General features: G+C 48.1%; 1 protein-coding gene across 3 annotated transcripts; it reads right to left on the reverse strand.

Annotated features, from left to right (window-relative positions):
- Nucleotides 1–4,914: 4,914 nt before the first annotated feature.
- On the reverse strand, nt 4,915–22,665 carry GLYCTK (glycerate kinase). Of its 3 annotated transcripts, none has more exons than XM_067561186.1 (5): nt 22,604–22,665; nt 12,966–13,406; nt 12,346–12,497; nt 9,411–9,586; nt 4,915–8,157 (listed from the first exon to the last, which is right to left on the reverse strand). In XM_067561186.1, the coding sequence occupies exons 2-5, from the start codon at nt 13,355–13,357 to the stop codon at nt 7,255–7,257; spliced, it is 1,623 nt and encodes a 540-aa protein (XP_067417287.1). In that variant the 5' UTR covers nt 13,358–13,406; nt 22,604–22,665; the 3' UTR covers nt 4,915–7,254. The 3 variants fall into 3 exon arrangements, with proteins under 3 accessions (XP_067417287.1, XP_067417285.1, XP_067417286.1); XM_067561184.1 differs by having other exon boundaries at nt 22,536–22,663; XM_067561185.1 differs by lacking the exon at nt 22,604–22,665 and adding an exon at nt 16,437–16,511.
- Nucleotides 22,666–23,952: the final 1,287 nt, after the last annotated feature.

Raw genomic sequence — 23,952 nt, forward strand, 5'->3', positions numbered from 1 at the left:
TGGAGTGGTTTGCAACATTGCATCAGCAGGAACCTGAAAAACAAGACATTGTTCTCTCTCTACAGTTACCTTCCCCTTCCCCACTGCTTGTCAGCTTATCCACCAGTTGCGTACTGTCTAACTCTTAGCCAGGGCAGAGGCTGTATTTGTCTGTATATTACCTAGGACAATGGGGTCCTGATCCCTGAGTGAGGTGCTTAAGTTTATTCACAAATTAGTATTATTCATAATAAACCTTACCATGCACAGTGCAGGTTTTTCTTTTAGCATTCTTGGATATCATCAAAAGACCAGCGCTTTTACCCTCTTAACAGCTAAAAAATGTGCTTGAAACAGATATATTCAGCCTGGTGTCAGCCATGATCAGTATGAATGTACCTGGAGATAAAAGGCAGGTGCCCTGTCTTCACTAATATTTTGACCTGAGTTAGTGATGCAGGTTAACTGAGCCGAGTTTAGTGCATACCTTGTTTTGTAGCGTATACATATTCTTAGTCTTTCTGAGACTTTTGGTTCCCCATCTATAAAACAGGGCTAATAACATCTCCATCCCTTATGCGGGCCTGGTGAGAATAAATCCACAGGGCTGGTATTGAATTGTCTTCCGGGCACCAGCTCACACCACTATTATTTTGTAGGATGGCTGGGGCCTCCTCATTTCTGTGCAACCACTTGGCTAATTCTGCTTCCTCCCAGCTCTGTGTGGCAGGGCCTCCCAAAGTGTTTTGCCCATGTACTGTGGGTGTCATGCTGGGTGTGGTATGGGAGAGGCAACTGGCATGCATGGACACAAAGCCTGGATCCTGCTCCCAGGAAAGTCAAGGGCAAAACTCCCATTGAGTTCAATGGCAGCCATCAGGGCCTTAGGCATCGCGGTAGGTGTAGGCACACCTGGGAGTGTTGTGAAAAACACTGCTGTGTGGACACAGCTGGAGTGGCTGGGAGCAGCTCAGATGAGAATGTCACAGTGTGGGCCAGGGGAAGTGGGCACTGGCCTGGGAGTCAGGATACTTGCCTTGTGCTCCCAGTTCTGCCACTGACCCACTCTGTGAGTTTGGGCAAAGCACTTCACCCCCAGCACCACTTTTTCCCTTCTGCCTCATCTGTGTAGATTGAAAGCTCTCTGGGCCAAGGCTGGCTGGTTAAGGGGCGCTAGCCTGGGTGATTGATGCCTGGCTGTCCTACCCATTACCGGGCCCTCCACCGAGGAGTGCAGCCCCAGGGTGGGCACAGTAACGGATAGGACTTCTGGACGCACCTGCCTCGCTCCTCTGTGCTGCAGTAAACCGAGTCACTGTATTATGCTTTCCCAGTGACTTGTGGGACTCGTCTGCCCTTCTGGACACATGGGGGCAAACTATGGGATAGCACCGCAGGACTGATCGAGATGGCATTCTCACCCCAAAGTGGCAGGTTACAGCTGGAGTAAAAGCAGAACTGGGCTCTAACTCACATTCCCAATCAGGCCTTTAGTCTGGGTTGAAAGCACCACTACCCCCAGGTGAGAGGGTTGTGTGTGGACAGAAGGAAGTGATGGGTAACACCTGAGTTAACTCAGTAGTGAAGATGCACCCTATTGGCTACATAAAGACAGCTGTACCTGCATTGTAGACAGGGCCTTAAGAAACAGAGTTCCAGCTAGCCAAATGTCACTGGGGCTACAGAACAAAGGGGAAGAGATCCAGATCACAACACATGGGCAGGATTGCCGCTAAACAGTGGTTTTCAGTTTCTCAAGAACCATCCATGGCTCTTTAAAGGTTTGCATAAAATCTGTCACAGTAGCGAAAATGGGTAAAATTACACAGCTTGCGGAAGAGATTAAAGAAGGACCCCTTCGGATCACTTCATAAAGGCAGGCCCTTATTAACACCTTATGAAATATTAGCCATTAATCAGCCTCCATGTGGAATAAAACCATCAACATGTATCATTATCAGAGCCTTAATGAAGTGATAATGGGAATGCTGGGGAGCTGGGATATTAATGTCTCCTAAGAGGCATAAGCAATTCCAAGGCTAGGAGCCAAGATTTTTAATTTACTGCCAAAAGCTTCCACTGTTGTTAATGTGGTTACTTACCCTGAACATTAGCACTGTTTGGCCACAAGTGTTCCACTTACACAAATGAGCTGGGCCCTCACAAAACACATGGCCAGCTGCTGTGTTTGCCAATCCTCTCCCCCTCGGTCTCCTTACGGACAGAAAGGGGATGTATAGCCACTGCAATCTTCCCAGCAGTCATTCCCCATTTGTGCCACGGCTTGGATCTCCTTCTCACTTGCTCTGACTGGACTTTCTTTACGGTTAAGAAAGTGTTCCTGGCTGCACAGAGCCGGCTCTGCGTACATATGCTGTGAGTACATGTTACCCTGGAGTCATCGCTCTGGACTGATCCATAAGGTCACTATCATCCACCTTCATCTCTCTCCTCAAGACCCACTTCTTCCATGACCCCAGCAAGGACAGGCTGAGGGGCTGCACATGGTTGATATCCATTACCATTCTACCTATACAGAATGTATATATAAAAATGTGTGTGTGTGTGTGTATATATATATAATGATTGTATCCGTCTCCCCCCTCCATTTTGTGGCACTTGTTTTACACTGTAAGCTCCTTGGGGCAGGGACCACGTCTTCCTAAGCATGTGTACAGCCCTTGGCACTAAGGGGCTCTGATCCAGATTGAAACCTCTGGCTGTTACTGTAATAAATAAAGAGAGATTCCTCATTGCCATTGTCTGACTAGATTCAGGTGACTCTAGTACCACTCCAGGATTATGTAAGCAAATACCAGATATAAAAACCTCCACCCCCCAGAGTTCATGGAGACGAATTTGTTATATTCCCAAGACAGCAATGCTGCCTTCAAGGCTCTGAAAGTCCATCCATTACCCTGCTGAGATACTTCCAAACATCTCTGGAACAGCGTGAAGATAATAATAGTACTTGGCAGTTGAGCCACAAAGTTGTGTGTAAAGCATGATGCAAACATTAATTAATTAATCCTCAACAACAACAAAAGCCTGTCCAGTAGGTCAGTGCTATGCCCATGTTACAAAGCAGAAACTGAGGCAGCAAGAGGTTAAATGACTTGCCTATGACCAGACAGCATGGCACTGGTGGAGCCATAATTAGAACTCAGGAACCTGACTCATTTTCCATGCTGTTTCTCAGCACAGGGGAATATTCATCTCCCAGGACAGCAGGGATGGCCTTGTAGCCACACAAGCTGCAGTTAGGAAGAGATTCTGCTCTTAGTCACTAATGTAAATGCAGAGTAACTCCATTGAATTAAATAGAGCAAGCCAGATTCTCATATCCACTAAAATCCCTTTATACTGTTCTGGCCTTAAAGTGGGTGTGGTCCCAGATTTAGTGAAAATGAAAAGCTAACCCGTGATTCCACATTCATGCTGGTGTGAATACGGTCAGGATCTGGGCTGGAGAGCTAGCTACAGTTCGGAGTCTTCTGCTGGTGGTGGATGGTTTTAGAGCCAGAGGGAGCTTTTTCATCTTCTGCTCACAGCCTTTCTATTCTGAGCTATAGCACAGATATCCACAGTTCTGTGCCTAACACATTTAGGAGGAAGAAATCACACGTCTCTCTCCAGCTACATGGTAGCACGGTTTGGAACCCAGGTGCATGCACTCCGCTGATAATAGCCGGTTGAATTACAGGGCAGCCTGCTGATGAAGCTTTCTTTCCTAAGATGAGAATGTGCAAGACCCATCAATAGGGTTAGCTCAGCTATGAAGCTTAGACTACACAGTTTGAAAAGTAAAAATGTTAATATAACCTCAGCGTCCTTGACCAACGCCCCGTGTCCTACTTTTTCCTCATTAAAAAAGAAGGGATAAGATGAACAACTTACAGGAAAAAGGAAGCCAAGCAAATGGCAACGTGAAATGCGCTTCAAACAGCTGCATGCTTTCATCAGACCTTTCACCCCCCTCCACAAGATGAGCTCATGTTAATCATCAATGAAACGTTCCTGTTTAAAAAGCAGGGATGATGCTAGTGGTAGTGTGTTATTAACAGCTCGGGACTTCCCTTGAGGAGTGAATGCCAGCCAAAGGTTTCTGAACTTGACTGCAAATGAGAGCTCAATCAGCTTCTCCAATGCACTGTGTGGCAGTTAAAAAGGCATTCTTTTTCCAGGGCAATGAGTGCAAGGGAGGGCACAGGGGGCTAGATTCTCAGCTGGTGTAAATGAGAATTATTCCCTTGATGTCAAGGGAGCTGTGTCAATCTACATCAACTGAGGAGTTGGCCTGTGATGTTATTCCTTCCTGCTCTCCCCCCAAGTATGCAGGGTTTGCCTCCCCCCCCTCCCTTTTTTTTTTTTTTTCTTTTTGCACAAACCCTGAAACTTTTCCTGTGCCGTTAACTACTTGAGTGATACCACGTTCCAGAGATCTCCTCTATTGTATGCTTCTTATGCTGCTGAATTTACTAGCTACAGCCACATAGAACATACTTCCACTGCTGAGCATTGCAAGTACCTCCAGGTAGAACACATCTGATCAACTGCAGAATGTACCACATACCTCCAGGTAGACAGCATCTGCTGTGCTGCCGAATGGGGCAGGTAACTCACATACACCTGCTGAAGTGCAGAACATTTCAGACACATCCAGATGGAGCACACTTCCGATGCTGCTGAATCCACCAGTGCAGCCTACCATTCCACCGATGTCGATTACATGATAATGGAAAAGAACAGCAGAGCAGGTGCAGTAGAGTGCCAGCAACAAAAAGGTTAAGGGCTAAATTTTGCACTCATCACAGTTAACCCGACGCAACACCAGAGTGACTCCGGATTTACATTGGTTTAACAAAGAGCAGGATCAGGTGCTAACATAGCTGTCCAACCAATCGTCCTGACCCATAAACAAGCTCTTTGAACACATTCATTTTCCCTTTACATTTATTCATGCTATTTTCACTACAGTCATACAAGGACCCCAATCAGATCAGGGTCCCGCTATGGTAGGTGCTGCACACACATGGGGAAAGAAAGTCAAACGGCACACTCAAGTCCATTGAGAAACCTTCAAACAGAATACACAGAAAGACAGACGAGCTAGAACTAACTTCCCTCCACAGTCTGCACCCTGATATTGTATTCATGCATCCAGTTTATCATACGTGTAGGTCACTAGCACCTTCCAAAAGTGGATTTCAAAGCACTTTGCAACCGCTAGCAAATTTAGCATCACAAAACCCCTGGAACATAGATAAATTGTCAGCCTCATGTTACAGAAGACGACATTGAGCCTTAGACTGTTAGTGACTTGCCCAGGCTTATATATGGGAAAGTTAGCAGAGGTAGACTAGGATCTAGCTTGTCTGGTTCCCAACTCTATGCCTTAACCACACGGTCACACAACAGAACAGAGGAACTGCCAGAGTGGATCAGACTCAAGGTCCAACTAGCCCGTCTCGGATTGTGGCAAGTGCCCAGGTCTCTCAGAGAAAGTGCAAGAAAACCACACCTGAGACAGACGTGGGATAATCTGCCCCCATGAAGGTCCAATCCTAATCAGTATCGCAGAGAGACTGACTTAAAACCAAAAGCACGAGGCTTTTATATCCCTTCCAAAAATGTTTATTAGCATGAACTATTTTGGGATATTCTTGTTATCCTTTTAAAATGTCCAGTCCCTCTTTGAATCTTGCTAAGCACGAATGTCTACTGAGTGCGCTGGTTTTAATAGGATGGTGTATTTATGCTACAGAGTTGGATCAGCCACCTGGCACAGCTACATCGGTTTGAAAACAGTTTGAGTCAAATGTGGCATTCTAAATCCGCTCTCAGCTCCCATTTAAGCACCGAAATAAGCGGCCAGATTTTCATGAGAGATGAAGAGGTTGACTGCTGTGCTTCTTAGAAAACATGGCCCCAAGTGTCACATTGGGAGCTGAGCACTTTTGAAAGTCAGGCTTTTACTGTGGGCTCTGAGTGCTTGAAAAATCTGGCCCTTAGTTAGCTCATCCATGTATTGTACTGCAGTATGGCAAGACAGGCCCTGAGTTTAACTTATGACAAAGCTGAAGTAGCTGGTTCTCTGCATTGTCCCAGAGGCTGGAGAGATTTGCCTGTTTCCCAAAGCAATAGCCCCCAGCAGTTTTGCCCTTTGGTCAGTGCAGCAATATGGATCAGGAGAGTTGAAATTACAGATTTTGTTGCCTTTTGTTCTATGGAATTAATCAGAGTGACAGCGATTACTGACTTTACACAGTAAAAAGGTCAATGGCTCAGGCTAGAGGCTGTATTGTTTTCTGACCCACTTGGAAATAATACTCTGAGTGGTTGCAGCGCGTACACGCACACACAGCGCAGTGTGCTGCCCCATGAAATATCAACCGGGGGGGGAAAATGTCACCACACAGGGTAGAGAAGGTCACAGGGTTGGGGAGAAGGTATCATGTTCAGATTGTTTTTGCACCAGTGCATCTGAATCATGGGTCAGATTGTTCTTCACATAACATGGTGAAAACACACCCGACTGTGGCATTTATGCCATGTATCCAAGATCAAAGGTTAAACTGACCCAACCTGATGTGCTGATCTCTGCAGAGGTTGGAGTGCAATGGATTCAGAGCCCTATGCACTAGTCTAATATACCTTGTTAGCTTTGTATGGAATAAGATTTACAATGGCAGCCGAGAGATTCAGGTTGGACGTTAGCTGTCCAGCACCCCTTGAACTCACCAAACTCCCTTCTAAGACGCCTTTATGAATCCCCACTCTTATTTTGCCTGCTATTTTGGCAACATCCTTTTACAGTCACCCACATTCACTCTTGCGAAACACACTTCAAATCTCTCCAGATGCTCCACACAAAATACTGTCAATACGAGAGCAGAAATTCATCCACACCAAATGAACGCTGTTCTTGCCAGTCAGTCGTTAGCCCTGCGTTCCTGAAATCTTTGCAACCATAGCCAAAATTCAGCACATTAGCAGTTCTTTAGGCAGGAAGTTTTTAATGCAGCCCAGATGCCCATAACGCTGGTGCGATCTGACCTTCCTCTGATCCTAATGACCAGACTGAACATCTGTGATGCTTGTGAAACGTTCACCCACCCAGGTGCCTCATTAATGTAGCCTTTACAGCCCTGATATTTGTGCCCTCAACAGCTGCCCCTAATTTAAGCAGCTGGATTTCTCCATAACACTGGTACCCTCATTTTTCACCCATGCCTCGGATTAAAAGCAGCTGAGGAGTTTGTGTAGGTGCTCTCATTATCTGTCTCTAGCCCTAATTAAAACCGCCTGGATGTCCATGACATTGGTGCCTGTTAAACCCGTCAGCAGAAGGTGACGTCCGTTTTGGAACTTCCTGAAGAACGTGTACGAGTCATTGTTGCTCAGAAACGTCTCCACATTGAGACCTTCCTGAGCAGCCTCATGCACCAGCTCCTGGCTAGAGAAGGCACCAGCTGCCTCTGTTGGCCCATCTTGCCCATCAGTCCCACCACTGAGGAACACAACTTCGTGTCTCCTGAGGAAGCAGCCAGCCTCAGTGGCCTTAGCTCTGTGTAGCTCCAATGCCACTTGTAGGGCCAACTCCTGGTTCCTCCCACCTTTCCCATTTCCTTGAAGCTGGACAGTGGTCTCGCCACCAGCCAGAAGACAAACGGATCTTTCAGGTCCCAATCCTTGCAAAGCCTTCAAAGGATCTGTAAGAGTTAAACCTGGGATCTCCAGCTCTGCTGCCAGTTTTAGAAGATCTCCTCTCACCTGGTCTCTTAGAGGACCTTCTCCAGGTCCAGCTGTGCTCAAGCAAACCAACTGAATCAGCCGGCTGTAGAGTTTGGCCACTTTGCTGACTTCCCCACACACCGCTGCACTCAAAATCAGAGTCCAGTAGCCCAGATCCTCTGCTTGGCGTTTGGCCTCCTCTAAAGCTAAACTGTTTGAGCCAATGACAACATTGTAGACATGGGAACAGTCTTTAGGAGCCCTGGGATCGGAGTCAGAACTCAACAGCACTGCTTCCACAGATTTGGGCAAGGTGCTCAGCAGACTGTATTTTGTCAGTATCTGAAGGCACTCTTGGACACTGTGGGAACTGTAGACAGTGGGGCCACTCGCAATCATGTCCACGGGGTTGCCGATGACATCAGAGAGGATGAGGCTTAGCACCTAGAAGCAGAAAGGATGGCAGATAAATGCAGTGCGTAAAGGAGAGACTCCCAACTTGCAAGAGTGATCAGATGGAGTTCTGCATTCAGCGACACATGTGCAATCCAGCTGACATCAATGACATTTGCAGGGGTGCAAGCGATGGCAAATTTGGCCCAGATGTTTTAAGATAATGCAGTAACAGAGCTCTCAGTACTCTAACCCATGGAATCAAAACAACATTTAATGTTGGACCATAGCATAGGAAAGAGTAGTATGTTTTATGGGATTTATCAGGCTCCTAGTCTGGTATAGACTGAATCTGAGCTCCACTGATAAATACAGTGAGAAAGCCCAAAAGTAAAATATGGGGCCAGATCCTCTGCTAGCATAAATCCACACAGCTCAGTGGACATCAAGGGCACTTTGCTGAGTTACTCCAACTGAGGCTCCAGCCCACTGCCTCCAGCTTTTCCCACTGAAGAACCAAGTGGCCCCATCAGATAAAGGCTGGAGCCTGCTGGTGAAGGAGCAGTGTGGGAAAGGTTGATATCAAATAAATAAGCAGTCTGAACGCCCTTCGCACCACAACCCTGGTCTGTCCAGGCAGGGGAGCGGAGTTATTATTCTGTATGTACATGTTAACTGGCGGGCTGCAGTCACTGGACAGTTGAAAGGGGACAAATTTGGCTCAAAATGTAGGTTTTGGAAAGAAGAGCGAAACCTAAATCAAACTGAAATATTTCCATTATTGTTCTACAGACTGATAATGGATTTTTTTAAAAAGAAAACTGCCCTGTCCTGCTTTCAACCCAAATATCCATTGCAGCATTGTGCTGGAGAGCCGGAAAGTCAAACTGACTAGAAATGAAAATAAAACGACCAGCCAATTTTCATTCCCTACGCCAAAAGAAATGCAGAGTGATCAGTTTGCATAGTGAAAAAACAAACACAACCCAATTGTGTTAACAATCTCAGGTGCTATTTAGAAGGTAAGTCATGATTTTTTTTTAGTTTGCATTTGAAAATATGGACCCCATTTTTAGTTAAATCCTATAGTTAGCTTCCTAACTGCCTATCCAGGCAGCTAATTAGGAACAGTCTGATTCCCACAGACGCTGATTCCCACGGACTACACTGGGAGCTGAAGTCATCTAAATATCAGGCCACTGCTACTGAGGTCTATTTTGGCCGTGATTTTTAACCTCATGGTGTCTCTTTAAAACAACCTTAGAACAGAAGCTCTGGACAAGCGAGAAATCTTCCACACCCACCTGTGCAGGATATGCAGCCCGGGCCAACCCTCCACCCTTCAACAAGGAAAGGGCCTTGCGGATGGTGTTGAGCTCCTGTATGGCAGCTCCTCGGGAAGCCAGCAGCTTGGTGATCTTTTCTTTCTCTTCCAAGAGGATCGGAGGGGTAGGCGCAGGCAATAGGGCTGATCCACCTCCTGTAATGCAGGAGAACCTGAAGTGAGTGAATGCACGTGTAGCAAGATGGGCAGAACCCTCAGCCCTCAAAGGTTGGCCTCCCACAGACAATAGGCTAAATAAATTCCTTATTCTCTTCCCTCACCATTTTGTGGTAAGGGCATTTACAGCCAGTGAAAGATGCAAAATTAACAGCCCTGGAGACTGATGTCTTCTGTTTCTCCACAAAGCACGCCTGGATCTCCACTGCAGTCATTTACACCTGTGCTCAGTGAGCCTACAAACTCACCAGACTGAATTCTCCACTCACAATGGTGGCTGCATTTTACACCCACTGTGCTGGCCATAAATGACTATACAGGGTGCAAGGCGGGGTACGATCAGACCCAGCTGCTATTATTATCACTACACTTCCCTGCTAATGTGCCTCAAATCTGACCTTCAGGGACCACTTGTATGGGTGAGAGGAGATTGCGGACTCCATGGCTCACTCAGTGTTTAGCTGCAGGGAAAGAGAGACTCTTCTGTCTTCGTTGTTTTACTGACCTCATTCATAATGAGCGATGATTAAAAAAATATAGCAACAACTAGAACTAAATATAGAATTGCTGAACTGTACTACAGCAAAAAGCTTGAGAGAGAGATTTACAGAGGAAACAAAAATGAGGCTGAATTCTATGGCGGTGGGTGCACCATTAGTGACGATAAATGGGAGGTGCAGAACACAACTGATGACCCTTGAAATGCAATGAAAGAAAGCGGGGGACAGGGCGCAGAGAGGGAGAGAGAGGGAAATAGGTAGATAAAAGAGAGAGATGTGAGGGGACTATCTATCGAAGTGTATCTGGAAAATCAGCATAAAAAGGCAAAGACTGCTCTGAGGTTTGAGAAAAAGCATCATCAATGAAGTACGATGAACAAGAAAAACTAATGAAGATGCCTGAGTTTCAGTCACTCAATAGGAATCTGGCCGAGAGGCAGGAGCAGCCAGAGGGGGAAACCACTGCTCTGTGGAGGTCTGCATGCTTTGGGAGCTGCTGCCAAGAGCAAATCCTGGAGTGGCTGACTTAGGGGTCTAGGAATCTCTTGAAGATATAAGTAGCCAAAGGATAGGAGAAATCCCAAGGGAATACCACTAGACATGATTCGAATCCAATTACATCAGTGTTTGGATAATCCTGCAAAGTTCTCCCTGATCTATGGCAGACTAGACTGCAGCCGGCTGAGCTGAGCTAGGCATCTGAAGCTCTCTAGTGAGACCTCGCTGAGCTGAGAAGCACAATCAAGAGGCCCCCGAAAAATCCCTGAAGAGCAGCTCTAAGTGCATTCGTTTCTTTAACACTGAGCTGCAAGGCTGGAGACACCTACTCATGGGGGCATGCATGTAGCTGGATAGCCACACAATCGAATACACCCCAAGTGCACTACTGCACGCTTACGCACTTAAAGCGGAGCACATCCCCTCACCGTGTACCCTCAGATCCGGGAATGGTTGAATAAGGCACTAAAGGGGCAATCGCTGCTGGAGTCTGTGCATTTCAAATGCATGTGTTTAGGGTCTGATCCTACAAGGTGTGGAGCACCTCTCACTTGGTGCTGAGTCACTCCTCTTGATTTCAAGGGGGTTGAGACTGAAGTGACTCTCCTGTGACATTTGGCTCCTTGAAGGATCAGCCCCTCAGTGACGGAGTCTCAGATGGGACTTGATTTTTCCAACGTGCGTACCCAAGTTAGTTCCCCATTACAAGCCACACATTGATGCCCGAACACCTGCACCTCCTGTACCTGCAGTGGGTGCTGTTCCGAGCCTGGCTGCCCTCGCCAGCACGCTCAGATTTAAGCACGGGGCACCTCCTATTCTGAGGAAGAAAGCATCTACATGGCTGCGTGATCAGATGAACCAGGAGATTCTGTCTTCACACATGAAAAGATGGAGATACAGGACACTGATTACACTGACTTCACGGCGTGAAACTGATGCAACTCAGAGCAGACTCGCGCCCCATGGTCCAGACCTGCATACGGCACAGGCAACCTCTCAGTGCTGTGGCTTGGGATGGGCTTGTATTTTCAGAGCACTGCTTTCTGATTGCCTGGCACCACCACCTGGTGAAACCAGGCCTTGCTACTTCAAACTGTGTGTGCTGTGGATTGATATTGCCAGCACGACAGCTTGAGAAGCACAGGGCAAGGCCTGTGAGAGGAGGAAGAGAAGCAGCAACACAGCTGGCTGGCCCAAATGCTCGGTGTGCCAACACTCTAATGAATAATACAGCGTCTTCCATGCCAGCGTGCAGCCGACTCTTCACACACAGCCCCGCTGGAACACAGCCCCCTTCGGCGTGGGAGGGCACAGAGCAACGGCTGGTGAGGAGGGAGACTCTAGGTCAAGGAATCAATAGTGGAATCCTGGGGACAAGATCCTCTGAGAGGTCTGACTGGGAGAGAGGTGAGTGCCTGGGGCCTGCAGCCGACTCCCTGCTGTTGCCAGGAGAGCAGGTATTGAAATGTGAACACACGCAGTGAGCTGCCACCAGTGTGGGAGTTGCAACGGGAACAGCTCTGACCCACTTTATGCCTCTCCTCGTCTTCTTTAGCAACAGGCAACTGACCTAGTTTGCCAGGCATGATTCTGGATCTGTTTCCTGCATGCACGAGGAAAGGAAGAAGCCAAGCTGGAGAAGGAAGAGAGACAGAGGGAGGAAAGATGGGGCCGGAGACAGGGAGGGCAACAAATGACAGCAGCAACAGGGCCAAGAACTCGGATTCCAGACACTACCTGAGATCAGCACAAGGAGGAGGTCATCAGCTGTCAGTCCCTCAGCTAGCTCCCGAATCTCATTGGCTGCCCTCAGAGCCTCTCTGTCAGGGAGGTTGTGCTTAGCTCCTTCTATGACCTGGATCCTGCTGTGGGGCTTCAGCAGCATCTCCCTGCAGGGGTTAAAAAGGGGATCAGGCCACTGAAACTTACACCTACCACAGCCCGCCAGGCAGCCCCATTCCCACCAGATCCCAAGAGATGTGGGGGACAAGAGGGCCCTGTTTGCTCAGTGACTGAGGTTTATCTCCCTTCCTTTGCTGATCCTGGTCTCTTCCCCACGGGGCTGGGAGCACTATGGAGGCAGCACACTCAGCCCGAAGGACAGATCTGGTGACCCATGAAAGGGGATGCAGACCAGTCAAGGCTGAACTTTGAGTCTCGCATCCAGGATGCAAGGCCAAGGCAGGGGCCAAAGTTGGGTCAGGCGGAGATGATCCAAGGGGGATTCAACAGTGACCCCAAGAGGAAAAAATATGGCAGGCTGACACTCCTGCTGGAGCTTGGGCCTGTGTGTTTGCCTGTGCCCCACCATTCCCTGCACCCATCACACCAGAATACCCCGGCACGAGTCCCCTTACTCCATTCCTGCCTGCTGCAGACATGCCCGGATACCATGGGGGACGCTGACAATCCCCCGAATTAGGTGGTCCCCGAGGATCTCCTCCGCCGCAGCCGCCATTCCCAGCACAGCTTTCCCGAATCCCACCAGATACAGGTTCCTCCTGACTGGGAAGGCCCGATCCCTCACGACCAGCCTGGGGCAGCCGTCTGTTTTGAGCACCACGGCCCTCCGCAGCATGGGGGCCGGCAGGACGACGCCCACGGCGCTGCGGAAGAGGTGCAGCCCGTGCTCCCTGAGGGACATGCTGAGCGGCATCGCCTCACTGGCAAAGTGAGGTATTTGGCCCCAGCGGGTTGGGATCACGCAGGCTCTGCTGATGTTGGGCAGGGCCTTGAGAGCTGAGGTCATGTCTGGCCCACACTGTCGCTTCGCAGTCAGTCAGCCAGCCATAGCCAACCTGGAACAAAGGGAAGGGACAGTTACTACTCAGCCAGCAGGAGACGGAGCCTTCGATTGGAAATCGGGGTGCGATCGAGCTGTGAACCCGATACAGGACTCTCACACCTTACTCACGCAAAACTCCCACTGAAGCCAATGCGTGTTTGCCTGAAGTAGGCGCTAACCAAGAAGCTCCGGATTCAGCCCATAGTATGGATATATGGCTTCCCGACGCAGGTAAATCCACTGTGCTACCCAGATGTAGCCGGCAGTCTGGGGCAGCACCATATCAGTTATATTTCCTTTATTTCCAAACTGCTGCCATTTGGGGCTTTGCAGTCAGACAGCCGGATGGCTTGCAGCTCCCCTCCCCCCCTTGCTGTTCCGTGCAATCCCATCAAACCCCTGGGAGGGCTGAACATCTGCTGGCTTTCTTCAGGTTCATTGTAGATTTCACTGGCTGCCCATTACTGTGACTCGCTCATTTCTTAATGCCCCCCCCAGAATTTGAGGGCTGCTCTCTACCCTTAAGAGGGAAGATTCAGATAGACGTTGGCCCCCACCTTGGCTTTTAGCTAGGGTGAAGTCCCTCATCACTGTGGTATTCCAAAGCTCATTTCAGATCATTCACTGTTAGTTACTCCATTCCCACCTCCCCCGGTGTCTGATGTAGCCTATAGTAGAATAACAAGCTCAGGCATCTTTTGTGGCTGTTGGAACTCCTTGATGATGGTTATGTCAGAAGATGCCAGTCATGGGGGTTTCCATAATAAAAAGCAAATCAACTGAAGACAGAAAAATGCTCTGATGTCTTTGTTTTCTTCCTGGCTCATCATTCTTTAAAATCGTGTTCAGAAACCAGACAGGCTTGTATGCTTAACGAGCCAAATCCTGCGCTCCTCCTTTGGCAAAACTCCTGGTCACTTCAATGACGGGACTGTAGGCTTTGGCCTTCTATGAACACTTGGGTCATATTCAACAACAGTCAGGTTGGAAGAACCCGTCTCATCAGCACAGCGGTATTAAGCCCAATAGTGTGTATTTTGACTAAAGCATACCTTCCAGGCAGCCAGTCTTGATTTGAAGACATCACAACATGGTGAATCCACCACTTCCACTGGTAGTGTGTTAACTCACTGTTACAAATGCATGCCTAATATTTAATATGAATTTTTCTGGCTTCAGCTTCCTGCCATGGCTTTTTCTTGTGCCCTTCTCTGCTAGATTTAAGAGCTTTTTAGTACCTGATATTTTCTCCCTGTGAAGGTACTTCGACACTGTAAACAAAGCCACCTCTGATAAATTGAACAGACTGATCTACTTACACTGGCTTTTCTAGGCCTCGCTGGAGCCCTAAGCATAACTAGCAGTGTGAACCAGAGTAGGCCTGGCCTTGGCAGAACGGCAACACACCAGGTATTGGCTAACCAAGTAAGCACATTCCTGACCAGACAGCATGGTACAAGAACACCCAGGGTAACTACGTAAACAAATTCCCAAGAGATTGTACAGGCACACAGCAAAACCTTGTACGTTAAGGAGGTGATGACAGGATAATGGATGAGGATGTTTTGTTTGAAGTAGCAGGTACACGGGTGGTAACTAACAACATCTGGAATGTAATACCTAACTTATTAATATCAATGTATAAAAGGAAAAATGATAGGAGGGGTAATTTTGTATCAGCCTAGGGGACAGGACCCTGATGTCCTGACAGAGCCATCACGTGCATACATGTGTTAGTGTCCCAGTGACCTGTTGGACCAGGTACAAATACCGTGCTTTGCTGATGCTAAACCTGGCCGAGCGCCTTTGCCACTGATCCGAGCCTGTGGTCTTTCTTTGCAAAGAACATCAAGGTCTGCTGAATTAACATGCTGCCCTGTCTGCTAGTGCAGCTGACGTCGGAGCTCCAAGAAGAAGCAGCACTGAGCAGCCATAACAACTTCACACCACTAACAACAGCTTTGTGTGTGTGACGAACACTGCAGGGACACGGTCTAACATTACTACACTGAGGAAGTTAGAGAGTATCTTGTTTACTTCTCTAGATATTTATATTGCCCCCATTCACCATAGCATCTGCACGCCTCACAGTTATTAATGAATAAAACCTCGTTACATCCCTGTGAGGCAGGGAAGTGCTACTATCTCCATTTTACACGTGGGAAACTGAAGCACAGAGAGGCTAAGTGACTTGCACAGGGTCACAAAAGGGAGTTTGTGGCAAAGCTGGGAAATAAGCCCAGTTCTGTTGGGTGTGAGTCCAGCACTACACTTCCATTCCCTTACCATGTGGACACTGCCAAAGAACAGCGAAAGTACCAGAATGCAGCACTCTGGGACTTTCGCTGCACTGTAGCAGCGTCCACATGGCAAGTTGCTGTGAAGCATACCAGTGCGCTACGGAGTCACACCATGGCTTGCCATGTAGTAATGTGGTGTGTAAACAAGCTCTCAGAAACAAGACCCATCCATGAAAAAAGGAACCTAACAAGCCCAGTTCTTCCAGGGAACACAAGTCTGACTACACTGGCGGGCAGATCCCACAGAGGAAAGAACCATCCTCTTTTGTGAGATGCTCTCTCTGTTTAGGGGGAAAAAAAATTAAAAAGGACATTTTATCATTCAACACTTTAAAAAAAAAAAAGGGGGGGGGGGTGAGCAGCTGGAGGGAGAATTCACAGGTGGCCCAGATAAACAAAACAAGAAAACCCAGCCAAGTCTCTGGCCACATTCCCTCCAGGCAGCTTAGCAATCAGTAAACCCCAAACAACACACACACAGCAGCTCTTCTTTCTCAAGCACGACCTGTTCTAGGTTCCAGTTGGCAAACCCCTTGTCTCTGCCTCTTGTGAGAGTAGCGCAGCCTTTTGAGGATCTGAGCCCAGCCAGGCTTAGCTACACTTAGCTGCCTCAACACAGAGAGCCTTTCCCTGCTGGGAATTCACCCAGGAAAACCACACTGCTGTTGGCAAGGCTGAGGTACCCTGCTGGAGACACCAAGTGACTTTTACACCCTGTGACAGGACATGGGGGTTAGAATTACCTTCCAGTCGTGTCTTCCTCCAGGGAAAGGACATGTGAAGGTGCAAGGCCAGCTGCTGGCTGCTCTTCCAGGAGTGCTCAACAGTCCAGAGGTCTCTTTATCCCAACACTCCCAGGAGGCAGCAAAGGTTTAATAATTAAAAGAGGCAGGCCCTGCTAAAGTGCCTCTGAGTTCAGATCACTGCAGTGCCTCTTTCTTCCCCTGAGGAGCTCAGACAAACCCAGAGCCCCCACTAAGAACCTCCAAAAACACAGACGCTTTGATAGTCAAGGCAGGGGGTGCACGCTGATCAACCCCGAAGGTGGAACAAGGATTTACTCAGAGTGACCACATTTCAAAGTGACAGAACAGGAGTGGAGGGATGAAGGCCCAAAGCAGCTGGTTTGTTAGACTCTAAGGTCTCACCTATGCCAGATAAACGACGAGTTTATAACCAGTTAAACAGCAGCCCTGGCGAGACCCCCATTTAACTAACAAGATGGTAAGATCTCCAGAAACCACTGGAGTCTCACCTGTACCGAGGTAACACCAATGCAGCGGAACCAGTGACAGAACTGGTGGGGAATTTAGCCTGTATTATACAGGAGGGCAAACTAGATGATGGTAATGGCCCCTGCTGGTCTTAAAAATCTATCTACTTATATTGCTCAAATCACCACAAATCTTTAGTGTACTTCTCCCCACAACACTCCTGGGAAGTGTGATTATCCCCATTTTACAGGTGGAGCACTGAGGCACAAAAGGAGGGATCCATGAAGGTGCTTAGGCACTGCGATATTCAGCACTGCGACGCCTAACTTTTAGGCACTTAGAAAATCCACTTAGAGCACCACTGTGATCCACAAAACAAAGCACAGTGCCTAGGGGCCCTCAACAACGAATGGGAAGAGAGAGGCACAAAACCCGACCTGCCAGGTGGGAAGTTGTCTAAGCCCAGATGCAGACCAGCGAGGTGTGCACTAAGCCCCACCCTGTCTTGTCTTAGAGGTAAGTGCCTAGCGGTGGCTGTTGCTAGTGGTGGAAGAGGAGCTGATGCTGCCCACCTTATAACTTGTGGCCCAGGGTGAGAGCACTCACCTGGGACGGGAAAACCCAGGTTTGATGTGAACAGGGATTCCCCACATCTCAGGGGAGTGCACTAACCACTGAGCTGTGGATAAATAATGAAAGAGTAGTTGGAAAAGGTAGACTAGACCCAAGGTTGCCCTGATCACCAGGCTACAGGGTCATTCCCACACTCACGCTCCCTCTCTCTCTGGCCCTATAACTGTTCAAGTTTGTGGCAGAGCCGGGAACCCAGGTCTCATACATCTCATTTAGCCTTAGACTCTCCTGTGCCTAGTGGCACCTGTGGCAACCCATTTTTCCCCATTGTCTGACTCCATCGTAAGTTGTCTCCATGATAGCAGCATTCTTTTCAATTGTCCTGCAACGGTCATTCTTTGTCCTCCACCCTTCCCTTCCCTCCCCTCCTCATGGAATCCAATCTAAGACCCAGGCTAACACGCTAACCACTGGATCATCCTTCTTCATCAATGAACCACTTTCAGTTACAAGATTATAACATGCACAGAGTCACACATTAATACTCTTCATAGATATAGAAGATTCTTCACTCAACATCTAAATCACCTCTGAACACTATTCACTTCATCAGGTTGTTCAAATTCCTAGGCCAGATTCTCCATTCAATTACACCAGTTTTGCCCCAGTGTAAAAAATAACTCTTTAAATTAATTGTGTTACACTAGTGTCAAGCTGGTGCAAAGTGGAAAATTAGGCCCCTTGTGTCCTCTGTAAAAAACCTTAGCCTCACCCAGATTGGTTATTTCAACCATTCTTCTACAGTCTATAATTTGTCCCAATACAAAAAGTGAAGCAAGCCTGGGAGTTATTAAGCTAATTCAAGAGGAACACCATTTTACATGTTTAGAAACCTGCTGTAAAATAAATAGACTCTGATTGTTCTCTCTTCAAGGTTAAAATCACCCCACTGACTCTGATCTAGTGGAGTCTAGCAGAGACTGAGATTCCATGACGTGAGACATCTGAGGAGCTAACATGACTCTCTCTGATCAACCCAGAATCATTGTGATTTCTGCTGTTTGAGCAGTAAAAGCTTTTCTGAAGGCAGAAGATCCAGCACAGAGCACTAGTGTCATGAAAGCAAAAATGTTAGCACCAATTTCAGATCAGGTCAGTCATGTTGATTCAGATCAAGGACCGGAACTGAATAACCTGCCCAAATCTTGGCGCTACCAAGACATGTGCCAAATGAACTGCTCATTCACCTTAGCAGTCTATTCTGTTCCATGCAGGTTCTTATACTGTGCCCATCATACAGGTAATTCATTCCTAATGTATACTTTGGTTTCTTAGGGCCAGATCCTCAGCTGATGTACATGGGTGTAGGGCCACTGAAGTCAATGGAGCTATTCTGATTTAAACCAGATGAGGAAATGGTCCTGGGAATCTAAGGCCAGATTCTGATCTCAGTTTCACTATTGTAAATCTGAAGTAACTCCACTAATATCAAGGAAGTTACCCAAATTTATACCTGTGGAAGTGAGATCTGAATCTTGTCTTTGTACAAGTCCATAACATACCAGACACACCAATAGTGCTATGTAAGTATCACATTATAATATACAGGTGTGTTTTTGCTGGATCCCCACTTTAAGATTTTACTATTGAGTTGTACCACCAGCCATGCTAAGATAAAAACTGCCTATTGGAAAATGTCTGAGGAAAACATCTGGATTAAAAGCCAAAACCAGAGACAGAAAAGTTTAAGAAAAAGAAACTGTTCTCCAGCAAGCAGCAGAGCAGGCCTATGAGTATGGTACACACGTCTATCCTGGGAAAAGGTTTTAAAAGACTTCATCTCTGCTAGCTATAGAGAAGGGTCTATCATATCTTTCCGAGGCCACTATACTCCATCTGTATGGCTGACCCTGGAGACAGGCGGGAACAAGATGAAATGACATTTCCAAATGTGACTCCTATTGCAAAGCCTCTCCTTGGGGCTCTGCGGAGAAGTATTTCCTCTGAACAGCACTGAAGATCTCTACTACTGATCACAATGACAGATGATGCAGACGCTGACCAATCTGCCTATGACCACTTGTAATTCTATTGCTCACAGTTGCTTTGTATAGCATTTTACTAGTGATGTAAATTTCTCTTTGGCACTTTGAACTTGGATTATGTTTATGCAAGAAAGGCCCTGATCTAAAGAGACCATTCATGTCAATGGGAGTGCTTTCAACAGGGTGGGTTTTTTTAGCGCAATACATAATGATCTCTCTTACACACTACACACTAGTATAAATACAGAGTAACTCCACTGACATTAACAGTTACTCCAAATTTACACTAGTGTAACCAAGAGCAGAATTCACCACATGCACAGCAGTTTCAGGGCTTTTGCTGTGTAACTCCCGTTCCTGTCAGTCCAAGTTAGTGGTTGCTACTAATGATATATTTAAAAAAATGGATTAATCATATTATTTATTTGATACCAGCCACCTGATATGAAAAGTCCTTGGACATCAGTTATAAGTCAGAGTTACAAGATTCATCACAGATATTTTTTGAAATCCTGTTTGTTTCACTAGGACTTTGAAAACAAAGTCGATAGAACTGCACTCCACAGCATGCCTATTTCACAGTTAGCCCTGCAAAAAAAAAAAAAAAAAAAAGGGGGGGGGGGGAGTATTTAAACGCTGCCATTTACCATCAGGAACTATGGGTCTGGAAATGACTTAACTGCTTGAGCTGGCATAAGGGAAGTTACATCATCACACATTTGGTTTTTCTTCTCTCCACCTGCTGGTTGGGGAAATAAACCCACTCCTCTGGGCTGTAGCAGAGGATGTTGAAGAAGATGGTGATTTATACTAAAGCTGTTACTCTCACATCATTTTAAGAGTTCTCTAATATTCATTTTTCTTGTGTCCTTTTTGGATCTTTATTCTATGTCTGGGCCATGATAGCCTGCATGGAAATGATTGGGTCCTGCTGCATAAAGTCATCATGCTACATTCCCTAGGCCCTGCCATAGCCCAGACCTCACACACTCCCTTCAGTCCCCACTGCCTAGCAGAAGGTTTGGTTTTGGAAAGTTGTCCAAAAGTCCGCATTAAACTTTGGAGGAAAACAATCCTGAGAATTGCCTGCTCCGAGTGAAAATTGAAGGATTGTGAGGGGTTTAGATTAATCCCCTTTAAATGAAAACTTCCTGAGCTTCCATTAATGAATGATGTCTGCAATCTGCATAATAATTTGCATAGATTACCATTGTAAAATCTAGTGCATGCTCTTCATAATGCTCCTCATCAATCTGCAGCTGCCCACCAGCTTCAAGCACCATGATTAACTCTCTCAACACAAGACGCCAAAAATTCAGCGCACAACTTCCATCTTCTAGGGAGGGAATTTGGCAATGATAAACTACAGACAAAATACTGTCTCTCATTAACTTGGGTAATAACAACAAGAAATTGGAATCAAACCAAATTCTGCAGACAAAGAGCCAAATTCAGATGGATGGGTCCGAGCAGACGGGTACCAAGGTGAGACGCATAATCTAAAGGAAGGTCTACACTTAAAACACTGCATTGGCACAGTTGCACCAATGCAGCTGCACTGCTGTAGCACTTTAATGACAGGAGAAAGCTTCTCCCATCATTTTAGTTAATCCACCTCCGCGAGAGGTGGTAGCTATGTCAGCGGGAGAAGCTCTCATGCCGATGTAGCATGGTCTACATAGGTGTTTAAGGTCGGTATAACTTCATCACTTGTGTGTGTGAATAATCCACACCCCTCACTGATGTAGTTATACCAGAGTAATTCAACAGCATAGTCCAGGGCTAAGCATCAGATAGCTAGGTAGACAGACAGTAACCTGAGTCGAAGGCTATGTCTACACTACCACTTATGTTGGTGTAACTTAAGTCACTCAGGAGTGTGACTACCCCACCCCTTGAGTGACAATTTTCACCGACCTAATCGCTAGCACATACAGCGTATGTCGGTGGGAGAGTTTCTCCCGCCAACGCGTCTTATGTCACTCGCAGGGATGGATTTTTTATGACGACGGGAGAGCTCTCTCCTGTCGGCACAGAGCATCTTCACCTGACGCGCAGCAGCGGTGCTGATGTACTGGTACAGCTGTGCCTCTGCAGTGCTGTACCTATCAACATGGCCTATGGAACTGCAAACTGGTGTAACTAACATGCTGAGACTGGAGGAAGATGTAAGGATGTGGAACTTAAAGTAGGAGGTCTAATTTAGATCTTCCTACACACTGTTGGTCCATAAATTGCACCAGCACAGACCCTCCTCCCACTGAGGTCATGAATCCTCAGGCTATATTTCCGCCTTTTTCCAAGCACTACCATGGGAGTTCTGCTGCTGATTTCAGTGGGACCAGGAACCGTCCCGGAGAGACGCCCATGCGGCCACTTACTGGCATGTAATTTATAGCTCTTGCCACAGCCTCTGATTCCAGCCTAGTGCCAAATTGTGTCTCCTTGGTCCACATAATGCCACGGTGACCCCTGTCCCCGGGCCAATGTAGCCAGGAACCCCCCATGATCTCCCCCACCTCGCTCACAGCACCCCTTGTTGATGCTGCAGTACGCCAGCCCCCTTCTCAGCACAGCCACCTGCCAGGAAGGGTCCCAGGTCTCCCCTTGCTCGCCCCCCCGCACAGAGCGAGGGGCCCACACCTGGCCTGAGAGGTTTTCAGGAGCTGCGCTAAACTAGAGACGGAAGCAACCTGATAACGGCGCATGCTGAGTGACGACCCAGTAAGGCCACAGTACTGGTCCCAGTGCAGACACCAGCCCTAGAGCGACCCGCTGTCCGGATTGCAAAGGGACAGTCCGGACAGTCGGGGCTTTGCCCTATAGAGATGCCTGGCCACGTGCTACCTGGGCACCCTAGCCAGCACCACTGGGCCCAGCGCTGGGGGCGGGGCGGGGCGGTACTGGGACCAGACTCCCCAGCACCGGTCCCGGCTAAGAGGCCGGGGGGAGCAGCCCGCCCCGCAGGGAGCCCAGCCCAGCCCGGGCCGCGGACGGGGCCGCTTCCTACCAGGCTCGGTGGGTCTCGGCGCGCGGACCCCCCCGGCCAGAACACAGCGTGCGGGGCTCGGCCCGTACCATCGCCTCCGCCCGGGAGCCGGGCACAGGCAGCTCTGAATCCGACTCCGCGACCCCCCCCCCCCCCCGCCAGCAGGAAATGAGCCAATCCACACGCCCCCCTCTGCGCGGCCTTGTCTCCGCCCTCCCGGCCCACCATTGGCTGCAGGTAAAAGAGGGCGGGGCTATGTAGGTCAAGAGGCGCCAAGGCTCTAGTTAACTCCTCAGATGCTGGCTGGCAATGGATCTGCTTCATTACACCCCTATACTTGTCCCAGTATGGATCCCAGCACTGGTCCCAGTGCAGACCTAGTGCTGGTCCCAGTAGACTCCCCTGCACTAGGGCCACCAAGACCCACTACTAGTCCAGTACACACCCCACTACTGATCCTAGTAACAGCAAAGTACTGGTTCCAGTATACATGCCAGAGCTTGTCCCAGTTCTGCTGCTAGTAAGACCCCAGTACCACACCCAGTAAGACTCCAGTACTGGTCCCACTTCTGTTACCAGTATAGATCCTAATCCTGCTCCCAGCACTAGGGGTCCCAGTAAAGACCCAGTACGGGTCCCATTTTAGACCAAAGTACTGGTCCAGTAAGCCCCACTACTGGTCCCAAGTAGAGACCCCAGTACTGTTCCTACTAAGGGCCCAGCACTGGTTACAGTATACATGCCATTACTGGTCCCAACACTGCCCCCAGTAAGACTCCAGTACTGATCCCAGTATACATCCAAGTACAGGTCCCAGTAAGACCCCAGAACTGGTAACAGTATACACCCCAGTACTGGTCCCAGTAGTGGACCAAGTAAGACTCCACTACTGATGCCAGAACTGATCCCAGTGAGACTCCAGTACTGGTCCTAGTATACATCCCATTACTGCTTGTAGTACTGGTCCCAGAAGACCCCAGTTCTGCTCCTAGTATACACCTCAGTACTGGTCCAAGTACTGGTCCCAGTAAGATTCCAGTATTGGTCCCACTAAAGAGACCCCAGTACTGGTTCCAGTACTAGTTCCAGTGTACACCCCAGTAATGGTCCCAGTACTGCTCCCAGAAAGATTCCAGTACTTAACCCAGAAAGAATCCAGCACTGATCCCAGTATAGACCCCAGTACTGGTCATAGAACAGGTCCCAGTAAGACCCCAGTACTGGTCCCAGTATATATCCCAGTTCTGGTAACAGTACTGATCCAAATAAGAACCAGTAGGACCCCAGCACTGCTCTCAGTACACACATCAGTGCTGGTCCCAGTATAGAAGCCAGTGCTTCTCTGAGAGCTGGTCCTAGCAAGTCTGCAGTATGGGTCCTGGCTCTGAACCTATATAGACCCCATTGCTGGTCATACTGCTGTACCCCAGTATTGGAC

The sequence above is a fragment of the Emydura macquarii genome, unplaced genomic scaffold (assembly GCF_026122565.2).
Source record: "Emydura macquarii macquarii isolate MOO-44397 ecotype Brisbane River unplaced genomic scaffold, CSIRO-AGI_Emac_v2 contig_2369, whole genome shotgun sequence".
NCBI lineage: Eukaryota > Metazoa > Chordata > Testudines > Chelidae > Emydura > Emydura macquarii.